The sequence below is a fragment of the Nothoprocta perdicaria genome, unplaced genomic scaffold, assembly GCF_003342845.1.
Source record: "Nothoprocta perdicaria isolate Ctin4 unplaced genomic scaffold, notPer1 scaffold_333, whole genome shotgun sequence".
NCBI lineage: Eukaryota > Metazoa > Chordata > Aves > Tinamiformes > Tinamidae > Nothoprocta > Nothoprocta perdicaria.
The window spans coordinates 250,071-269,555 of NW_020455570.1; the positions used below are offsets into that span (position 1 = coordinate 250,071).

At 37.3% G+C, this 19,485-nt stretch overlaps 1 protein-coding gene across 1 annotated transcript in view; it reads left to right on the forward strand.

The window, feature by feature from the left end:
- The first annotated feature begins 214 nt into the window (after positions 1–214).
- Positions 215–19,485, forward strand: part of RFX3 (regulatory factor X3) — a 40,746-nt gene continuing 21,475 nt past the window's right edge. Inside the window, exons 1-3 of the mRNA XM_026043663.1 lie at positions 215–331; positions 8,742–8,839; positions 15,748–16,006. Of these exons, the coding sequence (XP_025899448.1) occupies positions 215–331; positions 8,742–8,839; positions 15,748–16,006 (474 nt within the window). The remainder of the gene's footprint in view (positions 332–8,741; positions 8,840–15,747; positions 16,007–19,485) is intronic.

Below are 19,485 nucleotides of genomic sequence, written 5' to 3' on the forward strand. Positions count from 1 at the left end.
TGGGCAAACAGTGGATGGACTCAGTGATCCTGAAGGCCCTTCCAAACCGTAACGATTCAGTGATTCGACATTAACACGTATTCCGTACAAAACTGAGGAATCCTGTGGTTCCCAGCATACCCGCCCCATGAAGGCACAAATCACCCGCCGTTGTCTTTCCAAGAATGAGTTTTCTAAGCACTAACCTGCTCTTTATTTTCACCCAGAGTCCAAGATGCAGACACCAGAGACCGGGTCGGACACAGGCTCGACCGTGACGCTGCAGACATCGGTGGCTGGCCAGGCGGCAGTGCCCACGCAGGTCGTGCAGCAGGTGCCCGTCCAGCAACAGGTGGGTGCCCGGCTGCTTCTTTCACAGGAAAAAACACACATGTTCATGGCAAGTCTACTTCTTCACAATGTATTGAATGGATTTTGTGCAAGGTCCCTAAAGGAACAATTCTGCTCTGTTTTTATCAATTTCATTGTAATTGAAATACCTACATAAGAAGGAAAGCTGATTTCAGGATCTGTTCCTCAAAGTAGAGCGTCTGGCAGGTGTTGGGGGTGCCCATTCACAATTCTAACAGCAGATTATTATGAAGTAATAGCTCTTAGAAATTGGAGTAATAGCTCTATGTAATAGCTCTCTGAAATTTACATTAATTTGTGTTACTGAATATTTACATTTATTCCTTTTAAAATGTGAATAATGAATATGTATATGATATTATTGACTCATTTTCTCCTTTCATTTCCACTTCCAGAGTAAGTACAATGTAAATATAAAACTGAAAGCAATGTCATTTGCATCTCTAGCTTTGATTCCTTGAAGATTCTCGTACAGTATCAGATAGCCATGTGAACTATGATAATATGTAATTCATTATGAGGATTTACCAGGAAATTAAGGGTACTTCCTAAGTGTCGTTGTAGCATGTAGCACTGCAACGCGAGATGGTTTTTCACCTGTGCAGCATCCATAACCTCTAGGATTGGTGCCCAAAGAAAATGCAGGAAAAAATATGGAAGTGGAAACAAGAATTGAATGTGAATGCCATGGCCCCTGTCTAAGACCATTTCCTAGTACACAGAATTTAGATGTGTTATAGGTACTCTAGGAGATGTCTGAAGTTGTTTTTCATCAAAAAATAACTTTGTCGTTTCAAAATATGTAATATGAAAGCTGTAAGAAATATATCTAAATGTAAGTTTGTGATATGTTTCTGTGACAGTGCAGCGCTATTCCCTAAATTAAATTTTCCAGCTTTTGGTCAGGTTTCAAGCTGCGATTTTATCCATGTAATGATGTTCCAGATTCTCTTCCATTTTACCAGTGACTTTTTCCTGGTGCAAATACTGAGATATAGTGTTTCATAATTTTATTACCATAGCTTTTACTATCTGATTTCATTTGTATGTTTTCTTCAAAAAAAAAAAAAAAACTCCAAAGCATTAAGTTCCTACCTGTGATCGTTTGTTTGCTCAAAAATTGTTACAAATTAAAGAATCATCTCAAATATGTTCTATTCATCTCATTTTTTTTACAGCTCTCTCTCGTAATTTGGATGTTGATTAGGATAAGCCCTTTTCAATGGTACATTAGGTTTTAAGTGAATCTTTCATGATCCACTCCACTAACCTTTTTAGGAGATTTCATCTGGCCAGTTCTTTTTAAACCTTTGCAAAGTAAAAGACTTTATTTTTTCTCTTTAATTCTTTTTAATGAAACATAATCTGGATAATTTGTCCTCTACTTACGTTCTTTTAAGATGACAGATGGTTATTTCATGTAGTTTATGTGATTTGTAATGTGTTAACCCTATACTTTTGAGATAAAAGATAGCAATTTGGTAGCACTGTGGAGATGCTTGTTTTAAGCAGATAGGATATTTTCATACAGCATACATGTTGAACTCGATCCATGTGAAGTACTGGTAAGTGTGATGGATTGGAGAATGTTAACAAATCAGTGGTTAGCGTGGCCTTCTATAAGTATATGTTCTATTTCTAAGATAACAAATGAATAATAATTATAGGACTTTGATGTTTATAAATTTTACCTGTGCAAAGTTGTTAGTTTTTTGAAACTTAGTAGTTTCAGAATTACTGTTATCAGTTTTCTGAGCAATTACAGCATGGAGTAGACTCTGTTTCTGCTTGTAACTAATGAATTCATCTCTGTCAGCTACTGTCCAGTTCTTCAAGTTATTCCAGTTGTATTTTATTACTGTAATGCTCATGACAAAGCACAGAATTCCAGAGAGCAGAAGCTGTTTTTCTCATTGCTTCATTAGATCTCAATGAAAACAGGAAGCTGGACATTTTATGTTAACAAGCTGTGGTCAACCATACCCCTCCTTTAGTGCTATTGCTTCTRAGTATTCCCATCACTGAATATTCCATTTGGGTTTTGGATTGTTTTTCTCTGTGGTTATATTTGGGTTTATTTCTCTAGTAGAGCTAAACTTTGAGAATAGAAATCAGCTGTTGTGAAACAGCCACTGTTCCAGGGAAAGTTCAGATTCACCCAGGCAATGAAGAGGATTTTGTTGCTCCATTTATTTTGGGTTGAAAGGGAAACAAAGACATTGGAAAAGGCAATGCGGGCAGCACTGCAGTGTTTGACACACACCATGAGGGAGAGCATTGTTTAGAGGGAAAAGGATGCTGGAAAACAACAGCATCTGGACATACAAGGAAGAGGAGAGCAGGAATGCAGGAGTGAATGTGGCATGCCAGCAGGAAACGTGAGGAAGAACGTGGATGGGAGAGGTGCTTTCCATAGGGGAAATGAAAGGGATTGGCAATGAAACAATCCCTGTTGAGGACATTGCAGATGGAGTCTGCCCTTAAGACTTGCTGTGCATAAGTTACATCTGCCTAAAATTAAAGTTTTAGCTCATGTACATACTCCGGGAGCAGTCTGTTTTCTCTAAAAATGTGAAAAAAGAGAAAARAACTGTTTAAATAAGATCGTTCTTCTGATGAGAGGGAAAGGCATTATCGTTTCTGCAAGCTCCAAGTGACCCATGCAAAAAGTGGGAAGAAAAGGGTTTAGAGAAACAATGTAGAGAGCTTGCTATTTTTTTCTTTCCCCTGACTTCCTCTTGCTCATAAAATGTCAGCCTAATGTCAGCTACATGTGAAGGTATAGCTTATTAAAACAATATGGCTCTTGATGAATTTTGCTGAATTCTAAGATTCAGAATCATAACTACTTGTTTTTGAGTAGGCAGTAGCTAATTGGAAGCCAAAAGTTAAATATTTTCACATCTCAAGATTTTTACTGATATATTGATAGAAAGAGAGAGGCATGCCAACATTATTGTGGCAGTAAGAGAGATGCACTGACATATGAGAGCAGTAGTGTTGTGTTTTATTGACATGGGAGAGTGATTTGACAAGATTCCACAGCAAGGTGCACTGCTGTTTATTGCACATAGGACAGGSCTATACAGAATTGCCAAGGGACCCTCCTGCTAAGCCACAAGGTTTGGGTTGGACCCCTTTGCTTTCCAAACTGCTCAGAGGAGTCTGGGTGCAGCTGGACCGATCTTAGTCACAGGCCTGGCCATCAGTTCRTGCCTAAGGGGTTACGTGCACAGCTCTGTCACTGGTAAGGGAGGAGTGACCTTGGGAGCATCCCTGCTCCAGGCGTGATGCCGTGAGCAGACACGAGCGCCCTGGCTTCCCGCTGATGGTGCCTGTCCCTGCACAGGGATGCGTGTGGAAAGTTGGTCTGGAGAGGGGCAAGCTGGAGAAGGAGCACAACAACAGACATGTGTAACAAAGAGCAACAACACGGAGGCCAAGAAGGCACGAGCACAACTAAATGCTGCTTTAGTAGCCCAAGGAATTTTCCTAGGCTCCTCTTTCCTTGGGTAGGAGGATTTTMCACACTTGCATAAAGCAGCAAGCCTAAGGCTTCAACATTAACCTCACTKCATGTCATGCAGTGCAGAAGGACTAAAGCAGCAAAATTAAAAATAATCATATAATCTCTTTTAAAAAGGTATTTCTATACATCAGAAGTTGAGCACAACAAATATTCCCGTTCTCCATAGACTATGCCCATAGCATTCAGAAAAACAACATGTCATTAAACTGGAGATGCAAACTTCTGCTAATCAAAATTGCGGCTTAATGCAAAATCATGTTTGGCGAATGAAAAACATAATCATGAACTGACATTAGTCATTATATCAACATGAATATGCTAAGAATATTTCACCATGTGCTATTTATATGTTGCTTGCCAAAAGTAATCCAGACTAATTAAGGTGCAAAAATGATTTTTATCTCTAAAAACAGAAAAATGATGCATATCCAGTTCTTTTTGCACAGGCATTACAGGCAATTACATGTCCCTTTTTAAACAGAGATTGAATATCCTTACATCTTTTACCTCTACTGCTTTACTCTTTCTTTACAAATTTTAACATAAATACTCTTTATAAGAAACTAATATTTCAAATTTAGKTTTTTTTTGGTGTAATTTCTGTATTTCAATGGAAAGTCTGTATTCATTTAATTTTTATTCAGTCTTTTTGAGATAAAATGTTATTTACTTTGTCATTTGTTCCTTTGAGGTAGCATTTGTTTTGCCTTTTTTTTTTTTCAGCTGTTAGTAATAATGAAATACATATATTCAAATTTTCTTCTCCTCTTTTTTCCTGGAATATTTTAGCTGCTAACTTCTGATCCTGTTTGGGGAATCACTGAAACAGGACAAATAGAAGATCCTCAGTTTGATCCCGTTTAATGCATTATTCCCTAGGCCAGTCAGTTAATTTCCTGTCCTTCATCCAGACACCCATTTCTATGGCTAGCCCACCAGACCTCCCCTCACAACATACTATTTTTTCACACTATCACTTCATAAGTGGTTTCATTTTCTTTTCTGCTTTCCTTCTGAATATTCAATTCTTGCTTTTTGTACAAGGTTAATATCTTCTCCAAGATCTGTAGTTTCTGTTTTCCCTTGAAAACTAACAAATATGGCTCATATATTTTTGTAAAATTAGAGTGGAAGGTGCCAGGAAAAAATGATAAGTGAATAAATAAAGAAGAAGAGAAGAAAGACATTAAAAAAAAAGGCACTAAAATTACACATTTCAATGTGACTTTTTTTGGTCACAGGAAAATTCTTCTTAAGTAATTGTCTACCATGAGCCTTAAGACATTTAAACTTAAATGACATTTAGCTGTCTTGTTTTATTAGAGGAAAAACTGTTATTTTCTCATGAAGGAAGAAAAAGAGAGCAAGGAAAGTTATTATTAAAGAAACCACAAAAGAAACCACAAAACAACCATTTTCAGCACATGGCCATTTTAAAGTTTGCTTACCTAAACTATTTGGCTGAAGAAACTTCATAACTATCTTAAGATAGAGATAAAAACCTGTACACTACAGAGGAATGTAGAGGCAAGAAATTACTTTTGGCACCACAAACAATTCCAGCATTACAGAATTTCAGAGAAGCTGAAGTTAATCTAGTTAATCTATTAATCTAGTTAATCTATTTTATAAATAGATTAATAATAATATATTAATAATTAATAATAATTTCAGAGAAGCTGAAGTTAATCTAGTTAATCTATTAATCTAGTTAATCTATTTTATAAATAGATTAATAATAATATATTAATAATTAATAATAATAATATAATATATATTTTTTAGTTAGAAACAACAGAAACAACAGAAGTTAGTGCCTTTTTTTTGAACTAAGTCATTACAATCTGCAAAAGAAGGTATTACGTTTTAATTAACACTGTACTCTTGCTGCTCTTAAGCCTTTTCAAAAAAAGGTTATTTTATTTAGAGAGCATAAGATAGCTGTTTTACTCCTAGTAGTACTGCAGTTTAGGCTGGTGTAAAAATGGTGGAAATTGAAATTCATTTTCATTTTTGCAGTTTTTGATATTTAGCTATATGGGAAACTGAAGAAATTCTTCTGTTCAAAATGTGAAAATGAACAAATATGGGAAGTTTTCAGTTTTCTGTATAGTAACTACTAAGTTTTTATATAATCCATACCACTTCTTGGCAGTATCCTCTTAGTTCTGTAGGAAGGATCTTGCTCTTTGTATACACTGCTGTTGAAACGGTAACTGCCTGTATTGCCCCCCCAAAAATGAGACAGAACATGATAATTTGTGCAGAATGGGAAGTGACCTGCATTTACTGACRGAAGGTTATTAATACTGTTTGTGTACCTTGAATGATATTCTACTTTATCAGTACACCTGTRTTGCAGAGGGAAAATCTCATTCCCTTTCTTAATAGAAAATGGAAAGTTTTTTGTTTTTTGTTAATAGGAAGTTACCCACATACAAGGTATGTCAGGAGAGAATGAGGTACATTTGGTGAGAGGTTAGACAGGAATGTGCAGTTCCTGGAGACCCGCATCGTGTGGAGGATGGCATCGTATGAACTGTATCCCCCAGCTCTACTGCTGGGCCCAAATTGGAATGTATCCATTAGACAGCAGGTGACAAATTACTGGTTTTAAGAATAAAGCCTGTTCTGAAGATTTTTTTTTTCTCTCTGTATAAATTAAGAAGATCAGTTTGGTGCTCTTTAGCAGAGTGATTAACAATGACTCCCTTTCTCCCATTGATTACAGGTTACAGAACTTGAGTCACACAAGAAGAAATAGCTTCAAAGACAGACTTGAAATTATCATAATCTGTTGCTTATATGTTTCACATATACATTTCCACCAGTTGTTGCATAAGTAGATGGTTTTGTCACGTATTAGCAAACTTGAATTTTAAGAGGTATTAATTCCCAACTTGCTAACTAGCAGAAGTTTCTTGTAGTGGATGGAAATACTACTTAATATAGTTTATTATAGTTCAAATATGATTGAAGTAAAATTAGTTAAACTCTTTAAAAAGATTTTGTGGAATACAGTTATTTATTTTAATTTGGAAAATTGTTCTAAAGCCATAATCATGACTTCCCTGACAAAATTTTGTTGTGTGGAAAACTGGAACTGAGAATTTGAGAATTGAATCTTCCTATTAAAAAACTAAATATTATTCAGAGAGGAAGAATCACTGTGTCTTAATTAGAAAACATCTATAAATTATGTTTTTTCAAGTTGAGAAGCTGTAGTTCTGATATGTGTGTAATTTATATAAAGCTTCAGAATGCAAATCAGAAAATGATTGATTTTACTATATGATCTAACCATCAAATTGTGCCTCAGTATTGTTGCTTAAAGGAAAAATCTGAATTTCTATCAGCTAGAATACCTTCATTCATTCATCATTCTTTTTCTTTTTTCAAAATCAGATTTTAATGTCAACTTAAGAAATGGTTTCTATCAAAATCTAGTTTTCTTTCACATATAAGAGAAAGAGTAGGAAAAAAATAGGCTTATTTACCTAACTTTAGAAAACAAAGAGGATGAAAGTGTTAAAATTAACATGTTCTTGAAGAGCTTGTGGAGGTGATGATTCAAGTATTTGAGGCCCTGGCTCATTTGGGGTTATAGTTGTCATTAAATATACATGTTCATATATATATAAAAAAAATATATATACACACTATATATATATTATTATCTATGTAATACATATATATATCTATATATCTATTATATATATATTATTATCTATGTAATACATATAATATATACATATATATTTGTTATTATAGTTATTATAACCCCAAATGCATTATTAGGGCCAACTATGTCAAACTGAACTCATATTCCAGCAAAATATTTAAGAAAGGTAGTAGTCCACTGAAATAAAAATTATATTAAATCTGCTTAATATATCTGTGTGTTGTAATTTTCCTCATTCAGTTCCTAAGGTAAAACAGGGCGTGTGTGTGAAGCCTCTAAGTCCTTTCACCACGTTTAGATTCTGGACTGTTACAGAGCCAAAATTTGGMTTATTTAACGATGGCAGATGTAAAAGATGGGGTGCTTAACCTTTCCTGTTGCAAAAGACACAAAACTCTAGTTTTCACRTGCCCTCTGTGCTAAGACTTCATAGGAAGTCCTGGGGCTGCTCTGCAGGTCCTGGAGCTGCCCTACACGCTCAYTGAGTGAAAGAGTGTCAGTGTGGCTGGTGAAGTGCTTTATGAGGCAGGCATGCCACCTCTGTAGGACACGGAGACCRTCCATCCCTGGCAGCTTCATTTGGGAAATATGCTTTTTTATTGATAGGAAAACTTATTTTCTTGGAATATGCCAGAATTAATGTTACTCCTGGACAGGGATTACTGAGATTGGTGTACTTGATCCTATGTTATCATCACATAACAAAAACACTTTAGTGTCAACCGTATTTTATACYTTTCTGTGGTACATTTAAGCTGTGGTTTTAAGGCTTGTAAACCTGAAGTGAGATAAAAGTCATGGGAAACCAGCATATATATRTCCAAAATAAACTTTCTTCCTTAGTAAATGTAATTCTTAGGCTTGATGTGAAGCATATAATTATGGTTCTCTTCAGCCTTTTTATGCTTTCCACTTGTTTCCGTCTCTGGTGCTGGAGGCATCGACATTCTACAAGGATCCTCAGTGCTGGGACTCCAGGTGCCTACATACTGCAGACGTTCAACACAAGTATTGTGCAAGCACAATAGCCATGCTGTGCTGGGACACAGCATTCCCAGCTATTTATTAACTGTGGGAACAGAGCTGTCCCGTGCAGCTTTGAAGCCATTCAATGCACTGAAGCATTAGCATTAGCATTCCATCCGTTCATTCCCACATTTCTGGTGTTCCTGTTTGCAGGTACAGCAAGTGCAGACTGTGCAACAAGTACAGCACGTGTACCCAGCCCAGGTTCAGTATGTGGAAGGAAGTGACACAGTCTACACTAATGGAGCTATGTAAGTTGGTGAATGTTCAGAATGTGAGTGCTCACTAAAATGGGAAGTTAAATAYGCAGTTTTGGTGACGTCCTGCCAGGCACAATTTTGAAAGAAAAATGATTGAATCAAAGCTCTTTTATTGTCACCACCTGAAAGAGTTTTTTGGGATAAAAAGTTTAATTTATATCACATTTATTCAAGAAGAAGGTTTGTTTAAAATGAATTCAAGTGATACAGTTCAAGTTTTCAACACAGGGCAAAGTTATATATACATCATAGTGTTGTTTGAAAATGAAAATCTTGGAAGGCTTTGGTAAATTCGGTCCACAGACTAGTTTTGTCAAAATGTAATGATCATAATTTGATGACTTTTCTCCCATCCTGGCTTACCTGTTTTCTTCTTATTTGTGAATCCTAAACAACTATCGTAAATGGATATGGGAAATGGAGAGGACTTCCCTGTTGTCAAGAATGACTTTTGACTAGTACCTGGATTAAGATACTGTAACTGAAAGTGATTTAGAAGATTGTTAATCTGTAGTCATTTGGGTTGAGRTTTTGTTTATAGCAAGTTGCTTTTGAAAGAAATTGTTTGTCATAAGTTATTTTTGAAGAATTTTAACCAAAGATATTCAGCTCTTGGTAAATGAAAATGTTTTTCTCTACCCATACTTTAATAGATTTTTTCATTGGAAAGTTCTAGCACTTCCAATTGGGATCTTAAATCTGAACACTGACATTAACACTGTGATTTTTATTGCAGTCTATAAAATGTTGCCTGATTTTCTAGATTACCTTTTAAAAGTAAAATGTGTTGTTTGCTCTACTGTATTTAGATATTAAGTAGATGGATGCTGTAACCAAATCACCAAGCAAAATAGCAACATCATGTAGCAGTAAGTGAAAGGCAAAAATCTGGGATAACTGATAAAAAGATTGGGGCTATGATCAATTAGGCAGTGGGTGGTAGTCTTAGTGCTTGAGGAAGTGATTGAGAATGTGGGAACTGAATACCAGTGCATGGAAAAAAAAAAAAATATGGTCACAAGTGAATCTTATAAAAAGCCAGGATCTGTGGACATCTGTGAAAAGGAGCTGTTAAAAAACACGGAGAATGGGTTAATATCTCAGTCCCTATACATGAGGCTATACAGGAATATTTATGCATGTGTAGTTTTGCTGGTGTAGTTGCTAGCAATTTGTTTTGTAGACAGTGCTTCAAAAACAGGTGGAGGGAGGAGTTCACAGACACGACATGGCAGGCAATGCTTTTCACCACTCCTTGAGATGGCTGATATCTTTAGGAAAGCACCACAGTTCATCTTTCTTGGAGATCCGGCACGGCGCCGCTCCAGGTGCCGGCGCCTGCGGCTCCCCTCTCCCGCCTCTCCTGCTGCTGCCCTCACAGGAGGCCCCTCTGGGGCTGGCCTCCACGCTCAGGAAGACCGAGGAGAAAGTCCGATCTCTATTTGCACTCAGAATTTTTGAAGAATGTAATTTTGAAATTATTTTTTTCCTGTTTCTATTTATACTTCATATTAAGAATGGAAAAATTTCATTTATTTAAATAAAAGCTATGGGATATGTGCAGTAGGCATGAAAATGACATTTATTTGACAGGTAAGCAAGATTGTAATTCTAGGTTGCTGACAGCTAGCTCTCTTCAGAGCATAAAGAGTTTCATATTTACTGCTTTTTATCTTTATGTGAGTTATATTCTTTTTAAAAAAAATACTATATCAATTTTCCCTCTTTTTATTTTGCTAGGTTAGCTGGTTTGGAGCTATGTCAGTGGGGTTTTGACCTTTTAGAATTTCCAGAGGTGACCCAAAATCTGACCATCTCCATAATATGACCTGCAATAGACTGTGGTGCATTCTGCTATGATACAAAAAGGCCAACCTTCCTTTGCTAAAATTTTTGGGCAACTATCCCGGTGTCTGTACACCTTTTTCTGTCCCATCATAATGGAATCTTTGAAAGATGAAACTCTTGCATCCTGAAAAGTTCATGATACAGTGTTCATGAGACATCTACTCTAGGTATTCTCTATTTCACTCTCAGAAGATAGGATACAGTTAACCAGAGTCATCACAGGTTTATCTTTTGTCTTGTTTCCTTATGACTATGTGTTTTACTTACTTCATGACCATGCCTGAATCTAAAACATTCTTTCTAGCTCATGATAAGTTATATAATGTCTTTGTAATCTATCAAATGGCAATAGCACTCTTTCAATGGAAAAAGACATTAACTCAGTCTACAGAGATCTCTGCAATAAAAGTTACAGCATGTTTGACAGAAGTATTATTCTTTATTTCAGTAGCATTGGTTTAAATCCATACAGGTTAGCCACATAGGACATACATTCAGTATGTAGAAGGAAATAGTTCCTTCTTTATTTTTGATTGCAGTGGTAATAAGTTTGTCAGGTTTCACAGTCTGTCATGTGTAATCTTTCTATTTTATAGCACAGTTCTTCCCACGGATTCCTATCATGGTTTAGCTAGACTTAAAAGGAATTTGATTGTATTATAAGTGGGAGCATAATGATAATACAAGGGGTGTAACCTGCGACTTGTCATATATATCGTTAAAATAAGACTGCTTGAGTGATGATATCTACATTTGTGTCTGGTTAAGCTTGTCAAGTATGTCACACTATCTTTAAACAAAAATGTATTGTTGTTACAATGTACTACTGCTAACAGCAGTTTTGAGTGGATAAAGGAAGAATATTGTGCATACACTTAGATTAAGAAAGCGGGTGAATACCCTGCATTAAGCATTAATTTGCTTCTTACATAAACTGTTTAAAAAAATACTAATTTAAAATCAGATATATTTTTGATAACCCTGGTGAGGGAAAGAGATTATTTTAAACTGCTGTAGTTTGTTGCAACCAAGCAGAAGCCTGTGTTCCCTACATTCCCCACCAATTTTTGTACTGCAACTTGTACAGTTTATATGGATGAAAAAACACTTTTTATGCAAACACAATAATTTATTGATACTAATATTAGTATTGATACTACTTTAAAACTTAAAAATCTAGTCATAAGTCTAGTCTAAAAATCTAGTCTAAAAATCTAGTCATGAACCATAACTATATGGTTCATAAGAATTATGAACCATATAGTTAAAATTGTCATTCATATATTTTCTATTATTAATCCTTTTCCTGTGTTGTTACGCTTACCTTTCCACTGTTCCACTAAAGTCGATAGCTCCCATCTCAGAGGGAATTGCAGAAAGTCACCACTACCCCAGGTCCTTTGCCTGAAGAAGTGTAATGGACACTAGGTCAAATTGTGGCTGTTTTTATTTGTTTTCTATTGTGCTGTATGCCTTGTTCGTACTTGGTGGTATAAACCAAGTAGTTTATATTTCCATGTTAGATCTGAGTTYACTAAATATGGTACATTTGCTGGATGCTTCCCAAACCCCTAGTCATCTTCCCTGCTTTTTTTTTTTTCTAGGGTTCCAGGATCTATTCATAAATCATCCATTTTACACAGAATAACAAGTTGCTCTCACTCTTCGTTCACTAGAGAAGGACGTCAGCATTGTTATAGTTGTAGATGTACACAAACACAGTAAACTAAACTGAAACAGTTAAGGTAACATTGACCTGATCACTGGACAATTATTAATTAYTAAAAACTAAAACCCCAGGCAAGCCTACACAGGTCCAAACAGAAGAGGCTAAGCAAGCCTCAGTCTTCAGGCTAGATAGTTTTTATTGCAAAGCCTGTGACTAACACTGTATTTCTTGGACTGCAGGTCTGCACTGGCTCCCCATCAGAATTTTTAGAGCTCTATAGCTAACTACCCATCCAGGATGAATAACTTACAGGTTTTAAGAAAGCAGTTTCTCAGCATTCTCATCAGTTTTGATTTACTTAATATGCTTTTCTTTTTACTGTTCTGCATGTTTTTCTGACAGTCGTGTATTATTGTGTGCTTTTAGTGCTTTATTTCATTGTAGGAGAAGAATAACAGAATTATGGAATGATTAAAGCTGGAAGGGACCTTTAGAGATCATGTAGTCCAAYCTGTCTGCACAGACARGGTCGCCTAGAGCACGTGCCACAGCATCATGTCCAGGCGGATCTGACTGGACCCCATCCCCTCTCYGGACAACCTGTGCCAGTTCTCTGCCCCCTCACAGCCAAGAGGCCTTTCCTCAAATTCAGGCAGAATTTCCTGTACTTTGCTTGGTATCCACTGCCTCTTGTCCTGTCGCTGRCCTCCTCTGAAAAGAGTCTGGCCCCAGCCTGTTGAGACCCTTCCCCAAGGTGTTTATACACGTTGACAAGGTCAACGCTGACAAGGCTCTGCCGGCCCTGCTGCTGGCCGAGGGGCTCGGGGCCCTGCCCGGCGCCGCGGCCCCGCGCTGGCCGCTCTGCACCAGCCCCGTGTCCCCCCGGGGCTGCCGAGCGCCGCCCTGGGCCCGCGGGGCTCCGCGTGTGGCCTCCCCGGGGCCGAGCGGAGGGTCGGGCCCCTCCTGCCCCTGCTGCCCACCCTCTTCCTCGGGCAGCCCGGGCCGCCCGCGGCCTCATGGCCCTCCTGCCGCCTCCGGGGGGGTCTGGGGTCCCGCAGGAGCCCAGGGCCTTCCCTGCAGAGCTGCCCTCGGGCAGGTCCCCCCATCCCCGGCCCCTGCCCCGGGGCAGGGCAGGACCCTGCGCTGGCCCCCTGAGCAGCAGGAGGTGCCGCTGTGCTCMGCTCTCCAGGTCCCTCCGCACAGCAGCCCAGCCCAGGGCTACCAGCCACCGCTCCCAGTCTGATCCCAGCTCCAGAGTTTTGGACTCTGGTTGTCTGCACTTTCCTTTTTGTACTTTTTGCACTTTTTTTTGAAGAAAAATGATTATAGGAAAGGAAAAGTTACTATCAATGAACTTTTATCATAGTTGGTCAGTGCGATGATTGTTTTATCAGTTCTCTGCCTCTCTTTACACCAATTCAAGAGAATTGTGGATGGAGGTTATTGCATTGGAAAAACATCTGTATTAAAAAGCCCTGATCTGTTTGGTAACAAGTGTGGATTAGCAAGACCTGAATCARTATTTAGTCATAGGAGCAGATTTTTTTGTGGAGAGGCAGGCAGATGCATGGGACAGAGTGAGAATGGTGATTTTGTTAGACTGCTGTATTACGTTTTCTTGTGTCAGTGTTAGATTATGCAGCACTTCACCACTCCCGGGGGCTTTAGCTCTCCATTGACTGCAATGGAACCTCCCCCAGTGCCGGAGAAAGGATTCTCTATAGTTTACTGCAGCTATCTGTCAAACATAGGCACATAGGGATGTACTATTCTTTTAGAGAAACTTCAGAATAYGGTGGGAAACAGATTATTCTGGCTTTCATGCACAGGCAGAGGTTTTCTTATGTATTGTGGCAGCATAATATTCATCAGGAGAATTAACTACTTTGTTAAGTAGTTAAGAAAGACATTTAAGTAGTTAAGAAAGAAAGTAGTTAAGAAACTACTAGTAGTTAAGAAACTTAAGTAGTTAAGAAAGAAAGACATTTCTAAAATATGACTAAAACTGACATAAATCTATAGGTAAGATTTTCCAAGCAAATATAAATATGGGGAGAATGGCACAAAGAAAATTTGGGGCCACAGTCAGCTCATGTAAATAGAGACATGATGTGTTGACAGGAGCACTGATTTATACAAATAAAAAGATCAGAGTCTTGACATTTGCATAGAACTGAAAAATAGAAGGTGTTGGGGTAAATCATTTGCTGTGTGTGCATGTGCACACTAAAAACTTATGGGAGAACTACAAGAAGATAACATTCTTTCAGTATCACTGTTTTTATTCACCTCCTTTTCTTTCCCCAAAGTATTAGTGTCTCTGAAGAGATAGAAGTGTCTCTAGAATTAAGCTAAGTAACATCATGTAAGTGTATGTGATCACTTGCAGACATTGCACCAAATTCAACAGTAATGCTGAGAGGTTAATGAATTTAGAAGTTAGTTGTTTTCAGTTTTCACAGATTCAGGGAGTGGTTGAAGTTGGAAGGGAACTTTTCTTCATATACCAAATTAGAACTGTATTAACGATATAATTTTTTTCTCTTTTTTTGATTTTTTATTGAAAGCTTGTGTTATCACCTTAAAGCCTTTGTGTGACTAGTTTTCAAAATGTTATCCCATCTGGTCTTCATTTTTGGTTACCAAAACTGTTTGAATTTTGTCTCAGTTCTATAACTTTTTGCTGAGTTACAATTATTTTTGCATGTTATAACTTACATATCTCACTTTTTATTACATAGCTGATCTGTGTTGCTAAGAGTTTGTTTAACCATCTCCAATAATCACATGGCCATAAGGAAGGAAATTGTCAACCTGCTAGCTGGGTCAAAAGGAAGGTATATTTTTGTTGTAATCTGACCCACTGGTGTACCTCAATAATTACTCTTAAAACAGTGGTAAAGATTACTGTTATAAACCGGTAATTATACAGTTACATATATATATATATATATATATATAAAAGTGTTCAGATACAATCAGCCCTTATTTAGAGACTGTAGATGATATATGAATCATTAAAAACAGACAAACTTTCTCTTCTCTTGGCTGACATTTGTGTGTCCTTTGCAATTTTGCAGTACACACAATGCAAAATATATGATATCTCACTAAATTCAATATTTCACAATATGTCACATTTCTCTTCGCTGCTTCTCTGGGGTCTGATGATTTTTTCCATAAGTTTTAGCAGATAATTAATTTAACATTTGAGTTAGTAAATTATTTATTCAGTGTCTCTAGATGGAGGCATTGATTGTTTGCCAACCTTATATAATTTGTTTATAGCTATTGAACCCTTGTTTCTGGACTTACAATATATTCCCTCACCTGAATAGACAAGCCAAATAACTTAATTTCCTTTTATTTTCTTTTCCTGAAGCCGAACAACAACTTATCCTTACACAGAAACCCAGATGTACAGCCAAAACACTGGGGGGAATTATTTTGATACTCAAGGAAGTTCTGCCCAGGTGACGACAGTGGTGTCCTCTCACAGTATGGTGGGCACTGGTGGGATTCAGATGGGTGTCACGGGAGGACAGCTCATTAGCAGCTCAGGAGGAACCTACCTGATTGGCAATTCCATGGAAAATTCCGGTCATTCAGTGACTCACACAACGCGGGCCTCTCCAGCTACAGTAAGTATTTCAGACCTGGGTGAAATCTTTGGGGTTGGTCCCTGGGATGTTCTTGCATGGTCACRTATACTCCTGGTGACAGAATGTGTGGCACTGTTATGTTGGCAGAGTTACTTCTTATGAGATAAATAGTAATGAGTAAGAAATAAGAATATTGGGAAGACTCAAATATGAAGACTTTGCTTTAAGAGCTCGGAGATATTTATATCCTATAGCTTAGATTTATGCATACAAGTAATGTCAGGGAATGCATTAGTGATACTCACATCAGAATAAGTTCGAGCTTGACTTTTTGAGGAGCTGGRGCCTAAAATACTCCGCCGTCAACATTTGGTACTTTTTATGAAAAAGAAGATGTTACTGAGAAAAAATATGTTTTTAGATGTAAACACTGTCACTTATATGTGACATCTTATAGATAAGTGTCACTACACTTATAGATAAGTGTAACTTTTGTGCATTTCAGCTGTTTACTAGTGTTGATTTGGCAGCTTATTTCAAAATATTTGAATTTGTTCAGAACACCAATGTATTACCTTTTACTGCTTTGTATATGCTTATTTATAGTAGTTCTCAGAAGTYTGTTCAGGTTCAAAATCTGATAAGGGACATGTCTTAAAATGTGGGAAGGTGTGACAGCTCTGTTTTACAGTTGCGATGGGTAACATGGGAACCTCAACTGAATGCAGACTGTTCCCGTGAGAGCTTGTTCAATCAACTTGTATTCCAATTAGGAAGATAGGCTTTTAACTCACCTCGTTGTACTGGATAACATTAATAATACTTTTACCTCACTTTTCTGGGCATTTTCATCTGATTATAGAGATCTTGAAATTACGTGGAAGAGAACTGTGAGATACAGATTAAGAGTTGAAAGATGTGCTAAAGGTGATAAAGCATGATTGGTAATTTTGAYTCACCAGTCCTTAAGGGGATAGGAAATCAAGGGATTTTATTTTTATGGACCACTGTAAGCAGCAAAAAAAGAAATATTCTTTTAAGACTTGCTTAGAATGATGATGAAAATTTTCTATAACATCAGGTAATTTGTACAATCCTATAGAATCTCTTTATTCTTAAAAGGATTACAAGTGYACTTGCAGTGTATCACACTGTAAGTTTTGTATTACACACTGACAGCAGAATTCAGTAAATTGAAATGACAAATTGAGCATGAAATCAAGCAAGGATTAAATGCATGTGGTAAACACAAATGAATAACAATAGACTTAGTTTGATGTGGGATATTCTAGAATCATTTGAATGATAGCAACATCTTATGCTACATTTTGCAAATAAAATGCCCTGAATTGCCAAAATTATAACTCACATTTAACAAAACTTACCTATCAAAATCTAAGATTCATGTCTTCAACAATATCCTTCTCATGCTTCATGTGTTAAAAAAAAMCACAGTTTCAGTTATGTTTTTCTAAGTAACATTATACTTATGCATCAGTTTGCTTTTAGGAAGAGAAAAACAAGTATTGCTAATTAAAATTATAAAATTGCCATTTTAGCACTAAAAAGATTCTTCTGTTTTCTGAGGCGTTAAAATCAGTGTAGTTCTACAGTTGTGTAAATATGAGATGTTAATATATAGARAAGGTCACTTCTTGCCAATTCACATCAAACATTACAATTTTAGATCTTACCATGTTAGGCTATTGATACATAGGTTCAGTTGATACATTCAGGAGTCACAGAATCACAGAATATTCAAGGTTGGAAGGGACCTCTAGAGATCATCTAGTCCAACCTTCCTGCTCAAGCAGGCACACCTACAGCATGTGGCACAGGGTGGCATCCAGGYGGGTTTTGAAGACCTCCAGAGCAGGAGACTCCACAACCTCCTGGGCAGCCTGTGCCAGGGCTCTGTCACCCTCACAGTAAAGAAGTTGCTCCTCACCTGGAGACGGAACTTCTTATGCTTCAGCTTGTGGCCATTTCCCCTCGTCCTGTCGCTGGCCACCAGTGAGAACAGCCTGTCCCCTTCCTCCCTGCATTCTCCCTTCCTGAACTTATACACATTAATCAGATCGCCTCTGAGCCGTCTCTTCTTCAGAGAAAACAGGCCCAGCTCACTCAGCTTCTCCTCATAATCATCTTGGTTGCTCTTCTCTGGACCCTCTCTGGAGGGAAGCTCCACGTCCCTCTTATACTGGGGTCAATTGGAACGTAAAAGGTTCAGCTTAAACTGGAATGTGAAACAACAACTCTGTTTTCGTTTTACTAGATGGTGTAATTAAGCTGTGAAAACTAGAGCAGTGAAAGCTTTTATTTCGGCTGCACTTCCCATAGCTAGAGCTCATTTCACTTGTGATCCTCRTTTTGCCCACACCATCATAATGCTTTTCATTCTTGCCTAGAGAATTCGTTGGAGACATCAAGGCAGGATATATCCAGACTGGAATAATATTATTGAAATACTCAACAAATGCTTCTAAATTTTGAAATAGTTTGGATAGTGTTATCATGGAGATGAAAGAAGTAGAAATGAAAGAAAGGCATACACATATGCTTATCACAAGCTCTGTTACTTTTGTCACAGAGGTTCAGTTTACTCTCCCCAACATATAAATATATTTGCTTTGTTGTTATTCACCCCTACTGATCAATCCTTACTGTTCTGTAATCAGCAAATTAGCTGACATAATTTCAAATTGACATAAATATTTTAATTTTAATTTTCATATTTTTCAAGTAGGTTAAAAATGTATCAGGTTAAGTGTTAAAGGTGTAAAAATGTTATTAACTGTGTCTTGGATAATGAAACCTAAAAATCTTACTTTTCATAAATTATCTACATGTTTTTTACAGACTTCACTAAAACAGACTAAGGGACTTTTTGACTTTAAATTGATCTTCACTATTTTTCTTATAGTTTAAAATAATTTATTTTTCCTTGGGTGGGGTTTAATAAAGAATTGGGAATTAATAAAGAACTAATATTTTTGCTTATAATATTCCATCTTCCATACTATTTTCTGGAAAAAAAGTATAAAAGAAGGCTACTCTTTTCAGGCTACGGTGAAGCTTAGCTTTGTGCTTTTTTTGCACAAACATTAAAAAGGCATGGGAAGATTAAAAGGTTTGGGGATACTTTTGCTTTTATGATCCTCCATCTTTGAAGACCTCTCCTCGTGCTTCTGTTTTGCTTCATGGTCATGGAATACCATGACTTCTATATTCTCCAGAATGGGACAGAAGTTTTGGTATTGCATATATAGAGTATGTTTATAACAAGGGCCTGTAAGGTCCTTATTTCGTCCTTGTATGTTTTGAGTTGAGGCTGCAGCCTCCTCCACCAGACATGGAATATGAGGAACAGGGAGAGTGACCTGACGAGGGACTGTGATAAGCTGCAGCTCCCTTGTCTACCTTCATGTTTCTGTTCTGATTTGGTCTGGCATCAGCTTTCAGTCACTGGCTTTTGGTGCAGTTCTACATGAAACACCAGGTAGCACCAGCTTTGGCAC